The 7,722-nt window shown below is 37.7% G+C and overlaps 1 protein-coding gene across 1 annotated transcript; it reads left to right on the plus strand.

Annotated features, from left to right (window-relative positions):
• The first annotated feature begins 6,321 nt into the window (after nt 1–6,321).
• LOC112099890 lies at nt 6,322–7,101 on the plus strand. Its single transcript, XM_024187405.1, has 2 exons — nt 6,322–6,730; nt 6,803–7,101. Exons 1-2 carry the CDS (start codon nt 6,322–6,324, stop codon nt 7,099–7,101), a joined length of 708 nt encoding a protein of 235 aa, XP_024043173.1.
• Nucleotides 7,102–7,722: the final 621 nt, after the last annotated feature.

Consider the following 7,722-nt stretch of genomic DNA (forward strand, 5'->3'; position numbering starts at 1 on the left):
AATTCTCTCTCTTCTCTCACTCTGGTTTAGTTAATATTGTCTCTTTCTGATCCTCTTTGACTACTTGTGTTTGTTTGTGTTCACACTCTATATCCACTTTCGCATAAACCCCTCAGAGCTGAAATGGGGTTTTTCATTTATTAATTTGTTTGTATTATATATTAGATTTCGCAGTGAGATTAAATTTCTTACTCATGTTATTTACAAACGATTAGGTAAGATTATGCCGTGTGCGTTCATTCTACACAATCTTTTTCTTTTGTGTGTAGAACAAATTAAATTTCTTAATTTGTTGTATTACATGCACCCTCACTATCGTAAAGATAATTTGTAGTTTCCTTCTTTTGTTTGTATTTTTGTTAATGAGAGAATATTTGTAAAAACTTTTATTAAACAATAAATGAAACAATACAGTTTATAAATGCTACAGGGTCGATATAGTAAGCAAAATCATGCTAAAAGAAAAAAAGATGTGCCTCGAAATGAAATAACGTGGGAATTTATAAATCTTTAAATGCCCTACGAGAAGATTGTAATAAAACTTATTATGGTTTTATTTAAATTTACCTTTTTTTTTAGTTCTTTTAGGTAGTTGAATTTGCACATATGAGTTTTTCAAGATCTTTTCTTTATTATTATATATATATATTTTACAACAAAAGAGCATTTTTTTTTATAAAAAAAAAAGGAAGAAAATTAACATTCTTTCCTCTTTCATATGTGTTATTTTAATATTTGTTAGACTGCTTATAATAGAGTCACAAAGAAAGAATGCATACGAGATGGCAAGCCATGGAAAGATGGAGGGAGAATTTTAATGCAAAGAAACAAGAAAAAGAGCATTAATGGTTGCTCAATCTCATATTAGAAAAAGGAAATATTCGTTTGAGGAGATGTTTAATCTTTTGTCTAAGTCAATAAAGTACATTAAATTATGTCAATGTGATGCGTCGAAAGTAACAATTTAATATATTTCGTTTAACTCTTTAAAAGTGTTAAGTTACAGAATCAATGGACAACGGCTATTTAAACAGGATTTAATACATTATCAATAACTCATATTTGCATCAATGGCTTTTACTGGTTTATTTACTCGTCAACAAATTACTGTAACTGCAGAAACAGTGTAACGCATGGTATAGTACGTTATATTGGTCAGTGCTCCAACGAAGGAAATCTTTTTAAGTTTTGTTAGCAGAATCGAGGCATAAGAGATTAATAATTTCTCTTGTTCATTAGAAGATGGTTTGTTTAATGTTGATAAATTTTGAAGCAACATTTTTTAGATGTCGTATGTAGGCAAAAAGTAAAGAAGGTCAAATTATATTCTACATCCAAACTAATCATTAAGATTTATATTAACTAATAAACCCTAATAACACAAGCGTTCATAATAACTTCATATGAACATTTGAAATAGCTAGTAGTACGAAAGTGAAGAAGAATAAAACAATGGAAAGGTTTGGGGGAGTGCTGCTTAGGTGCGACTGTTTAGATGAATTTAAAATGTGAACATCTATGTTAGGAGTATTCCATGAGGCTCCAGCAAGTTCCGAGTTCCAGATTATTCAAGATTGCAATTATTGCCATTGGAAGTTTAAGCCGCGTTTAAAATTGAGGTTAGACTGCTGTATCTTAAAAGTTACAATACTAAAATATTTGGTAAATACTAACTCCTATAACTTAAAAGTTACGTTGATTTGATTTTTTATTTGTATAATGGAAAATCTATTATAATTTTAATAATTTTTTCAAAATTATTAGTTAAAATTTTATATTTAATACATATTATTAACTCTTGTTTTATACTTATAATTTTTTTTCCACAATAGCTGTAGTATAAAATTTACAGCATCTCAATATCAAACGTATTCTTTACTCAAGCTCAACAAGGCTCAACATTTAGTTATTATTCACTTGTGTGTGTGTGTAAACTAGCATGGCATCAGATTGTTATAAGTTGTATAGTTGTCAATCTCTTATTAGTCAGATATATTATGAGTTCGGTTCGTTACATGAATGTAGTATAAATATCCTACTATCTACATATTCTTAGTTAGTTACTTCAGTAGAATTTTCTCTCCCTTACTCAATTTTTAAGTTATCTTTTATATTAGGGGCAAATGATATTTTCCAATTCAATTCAAGAATCGCCACTTGGGTTTGTAGCCCAGTGGTGAACTATTGCCCTTAAAGTTAAGCATGACTATGAGAGCAATAGTTCGAGTCCCCACAGACTCAAACTCCCTCAATTAAGTATAATTGTGTGGAGATTACTTATAACGTTTTTTTCCCTTGCGAAATGTAAGTGGAGTAGAGACATCCCTCTCCTGTGAGAGGTATTTGGCCAGTGAGGGGTATTTAGCTAGACATGTATTTCATAGAATAAAAATGTAATAATATATGTCCCAGGTATATAATGACCTGTTGTCATAACAGTTGTAAATATTTCGCAAGGGAGTAGAGACATACCTTCTCCGTGAGAGGTATTTAGCCCGCGAAGGGTATTTGGCTGGACATGTATTTTATAGAATAAAAATGTAATAATGTAAGTCCCAGATATATAATGACCTGCTGTTATAGCAGTTGTACCTACTGTTATAGTAGTTTTAAATATCTCTGTGTAATACAGTAATATGATGCTTAATTAGTTAAAAAAAAAAACTCAATTCAAGAATCAAAATATTAACGAAAATTTTGCCTCTCTCTCAAATCTCATGCACGCGACTCTTTTCCCAAATAAAAGAACTGGGCCCTCTTAATCGGCTCTCATTTTCTCATCTTTGATCAACACAGCCTCCTTCTATTCCATCAAAATTCTTCCTCTTTCCATCAAAATTTCAGGGATCGGCCCTTACGTATAATCATATGAGAGTATAATAAATTTAAATATGTATGTTTGGAGCATTTTTGGTATCCTTAAGCTGATTTTGTTTGTATTTTACAGTATATTGTCCAAAGTAAATGCTGGGAAAAAAATGAAGAGGGCTTTTGGAGTATTTTTTTTTTCTATAGGAACTACTAAAACAACTAAACGATGTATCTTCTATCTCTAAGATTATTATTATTATTATTATTATTATTATGTGTTGTTGATAAAACATTAGGTCTATGTTGGATTAAAGGTAGGATTGGACTAATATTTTAGGATAAAAAAATAATTCATTCCTACGATATGTTTAGCTATTGAAACTAGTTGATTAGTTTAAAGTTTAATTCAAAAGTAATGGGACTATTAATCCTTAATTCAACTTAGGTTTGAGTAGTATAAAATCTTCTTTATCACTCTTTTCATTTTTATTTAGATTAAAATTCATATAAATAAATATAAAGAATTAATTTCATAATTTATTTAACTAAAATTTTATATTATATTAAATATCCAAGTTTTAATTCAATAATTTATTTGTATTAGAATTTAATATATTATTAAATACCAAAACTTTATTTAATAATTTATTTAACTAAAATTTTATATTATATTAAATATCCAAGTTTTAATTCAATAATTTATTTGTATTAGAATTTAATATATTATTAAATACCAAAACTTTATTTAATAATTTATTGACAAAAATATTATATATCAAACTCAACAATTAATAATATAATTTAAAATAATTACACTATTTTAATAGTTATTTAGCATTATTAAATTAAATTTAATAGATTATTGTCTGATACTATACTAAACAAACGATACTACTTTATATAGTGCAGTCAATCTATTATAATATAATTTAATCTAATCTTATAAATTGATTCAATCTAATCATACTTGCCGAATCACTACATTTTAAAAAGTAATTTTATAACAGCTTTAAAAAAAACATTTTTTCAGTTACTTTTACAAAATGTGCTTTCTCCGAAAGCACTCGTGAAACGCACATTATCACAAAACACGTGGTGTGTTCAATTGGGCCTCAGCCCATTAAAACTACAGCCATGAAAGCAAGCAATGCTCATTGGGCTTTGTACTCTCGAGAAAACTTATACAAATAGCCCACCACTGGCACCCTAATTTGTCCCCGCCTCTCTAAACCTCTCTCTCGGTGCTTAACCCCCGACAGTTCAGTCGTCGGTTCTTCGTCTTCCTCTCACCGCCGGTGAGCCCTTCTGACCCTCTTTCTCATGCTCATTAATAAAATAGAAGTACTGATAAAAACTAGTGTTTGGGGGATGTGCTTCGACGAAGACCAGCATTGATGAGCAGACGTCTGGTAGCAGGGTCCCGCGAACATGCATATCTTATGAGAGTCTGGTAGCAGGGGAGCAAAAGCAGGAATATTCTGCTCTTCCACAAATACGCCATCTGCGAAGCCGATCTCCTGTTAGAAGCATAAAGCCATTCCAGCTAAGGGTGGAGTCAAGGAGACCCGGTCAACGACAGTTGGCAAAACGTGCTCTCCAACTCGAGAATTAGGGCACGAAGGCCATGTAACTACCCATGATCGCACAAATGGAGTATCCACTTTTGAGAGATGGGAGGATAACGGGCGTGAATGGAGGGAAGATCTGAACTCGGGAGAGTCCTATAAAAAGGCAACCAACGAAGATAAAAGGGTTAGAATTTTTGAGATTATAACAGAGATAAAGAAAGCTCTAAAGAACTGAGACTAAAAAAGAAAAGCCCTAAGATTTGTGGCTAGCGTTCCTAGAACCTTCATATCTGACTTGAGCATCGGAGGGTTTATGTCGGGAAAACAATCGGCGTGCTCTGACTTGTTTCTGTGGACGCAGGAATATTTGGAGAAGAAAGCATACGAGGAGAGATCCTAATCGAGGTGAAGTTGATCGAGCAGATATCCTAGTCGTAGAAAGAGGACAACCAGAATCTCGCATCAACATTCTGGCGCCATCTGTGGGGAGCTGATAAAAAAGCTTCTGTTGACAGCAAGAAGAGGAGTAAAGCAAGTGGAAAAATAATGGAGGCAGGAGGAAGAAGTGCACAAGGGGGTGATATGAGGCTCAACGATTCCGTGACGCTGAGGGAAATAGCCAGTGAAGCACGAGAAAAAGCTATGTTTGATCGGATGGAACGAATGGAAAAGCAGATGGAGACCCTGACAACCATCCTACATGAGCTGCGGAGTGAACGAAGGGGAACCCAGGAGGAAAGAGTAAGAGGTAGTGGAGTGGCACCAGGTCACGATAGTACGAGGAGAAGTCAAACCACCAGGAGATTTGGTGGTGAGAGAGGTAACTTATCTCTGAGGGGAGAAATCCATAGAGAGGAAGAGCAATCCCCAGCAAGACAGATTTTTGACAAGGACGACGGGGTGACGAATGCAGAGGAAACAGAGCTCACGCAACACTTACTTGATGTAGAGCAAGAGCGGGATTAAGTTTCAGCACGTGACCCTGGTCGTGCAGTGCAGCTGGAGGAGGAAGTGCGCAGACCAGCGCAGGTAATTGATGACATGCAAGGAAGGAGCAGAGCTCCTAGTTGGAGGATAATACTGGACGGAGAATCACCGCTTGCGGCAGAGATCATGAGGGCAGTCATTCCAAGAGATTTTCGCCTCCCAGACCTTAGATTTTCGGGACGGACTGATCCGTTAGTGCACATAGAGCGCTTCAACGACATAACCAGGGTGCAAGGATTATCTCAAGCCCAAAGGTGCAGGGTGCTCCCACTATCCCTAAAGAGACGTGCAAGCGAATAGTACAGGAAACTTTCTCAGGGGAGCATTAAAACCTTCGAGCAGATGTGCGAGGAATTTGTAGAGCAGTTTCGTGGGGCAATGACACGAGAAGAATTTGAAAAGCATGAAGCAGGGGGAGTAGGAAATCCTTAGGAAATTCATCAAGAGGTTCCACCGTACTGTCCTTGATTTGGGAACCTTCAACCATCCTCAAGCATTAAGGGGATTGAAAGAAGGGATGAAGATAGGAAGGTTGTGGTACAACCTGAGAAGCCTAGTTATACAGATGTATGCAGCCGCATACGAGCAGACTAAAAGGGACATAGAGATTGAGGAAGAAAAGACAGCACGGATTAAGACAGACTAGCTAGCAGGGTTGGGAAAGAAAGAGAAGAGGGCATTACCAAGGAATGGGCCGATCAGTAGGAGGGACCACCATGCCTCAAGTAGTGGTGCAGGAGGTCGGGTAACTGCTTACCAGCCTCATCAGAGGCTACCACAGTATCAGCGCAACAGGGCGCAACCTCCTCGATCACTAGCTAAGGAGCCTTAGAGAAGGCATGACTTGGCATATGGTGGTCTTCATCCACACTCCCACAGTAGTAGAGGGAGCAAACCAGAAGCGCTGCCACTGCCTCCAACTTAGAACAGCACGAACAGGGAAAGGACAGTGCACATGATCGACCAGAACCAGGACTATGGGCGGTACACTTCCTTGAAGATTCCCTTAGACGAGGTGTACGAGGCCATAAAAGATTGGGGATTACTGTACCTCTCTGCCCTAATAACCAAGTTGCCTGACAAGAGGGATAGGAAACGTTATTGTAAGTTTCATGGCACTCATGGTCATACCACTGCAGAATGCAGAGATCTCAAGACCCAGGTTAAAGATTTGGTGAGAAATCGATACCTGGATGAATTTATAGATGGGACTTTCCCGATGGTAGCCTCAACATATGAAGGGGAGCAGAGTGACAGAAGCTTGAGGCGCGAGCAGCCTACAGTAAGGGTGATAGTTGGGGGCCCCACATTGGCCGGAGATTCCAACAGATCAAGGAAGAATTATGCTAGATACGCCATGACTAGTAAAGAGGTATTTTTCAACACCCCAGCAGCCAAACGAGCAAGAGTCAGGCAAGTGCCAATCATGTGGACAGATGAGGATGAAGAAGGGATTCTATACCCCCACGAGGATGCTCTAGTCATCAAGGCCACTGTTGCTAGCAAGAAGTTTGACCAGATACTGGTTGACACATGGAGCTCAGTTGATGTGTTGTTTAAGTCAACTCTGGAGGAGATGGGAATAACAGACCTGAAGTTGGAGTACATCAATACCTCCTTGAAGGGGTTAGGAGGAGGAAAGCTGGTCCCTCTGGGCGTGGTCGAGCTGCCAATCACGATTGGGAGCTCCCCGACAGAAAGGACTATGATAACTAGACTTCGTCGTGGTGGATGAAGAAGGTCCTTACCAGATGATCCTAGATCAGCCATTTCTGAGGATGAGCAAAGTGGTATTGTCTAACCATTATCTAGCTCTCAAGTACCGGGTGAACGGGGTAGTTAGAGTGGTACGAGGAGACCAAAGAATCGCACGAAGCTGTTACTCCTCGGCAGCAAGGGAAGCAATGTAGATAACATCCCTTGATACCCGAGTGGAAAACAAGAATGACAGACAAGAATCTGTAGAGGAGCTGGAGACAGTAAGCCTGGGACCAGAGAATCTGGGGAAAACGATCAGAATCGGGTCGAGACTTAAATAAAAGCAGAAGCAGGAGTTGGTACAATGCTTGCGGGCTCATGAAGATGTGTTTGCTTGGACACATGAAGACATGCCAGGGATTGATCCTGAGGTCGCATGTCATAAGCTGGTAGTAAAGAAAGGTGCTCGGGCAGTAAGGCATAAAATGAGGTGCTTCAACCAAGAGAGGTATGAGGTTATAAATGACGAGGTGGAGAAGCTCTTGAAAGTATGGTTCATTCGAGAAGTCAATTATCCTGAGTGGATATCGAATGTGGTGTTGGTAAAAAAGGCTAATGGCAAGTGGAGGATGTGTGTGGATTTCACGGACCTCAACAA

The sequence above is a fragment of the Citrus clementina genome, unplaced genomic scaffold (genome assembly GCF_000493195.1).
Source record: "Citrus clementina cultivar Clemenules unplaced genomic scaffold, Citrus_clementina_v1.0 scaffold_3, whole genome shotgun sequence".
Taxonomy (NCBI): domain Eukaryota; kingdom Viridiplantae; phylum Streptophyta; class Magnoliopsida; order Sapindales; family Rutaceae; genus Citrus; species Citrus x clementina.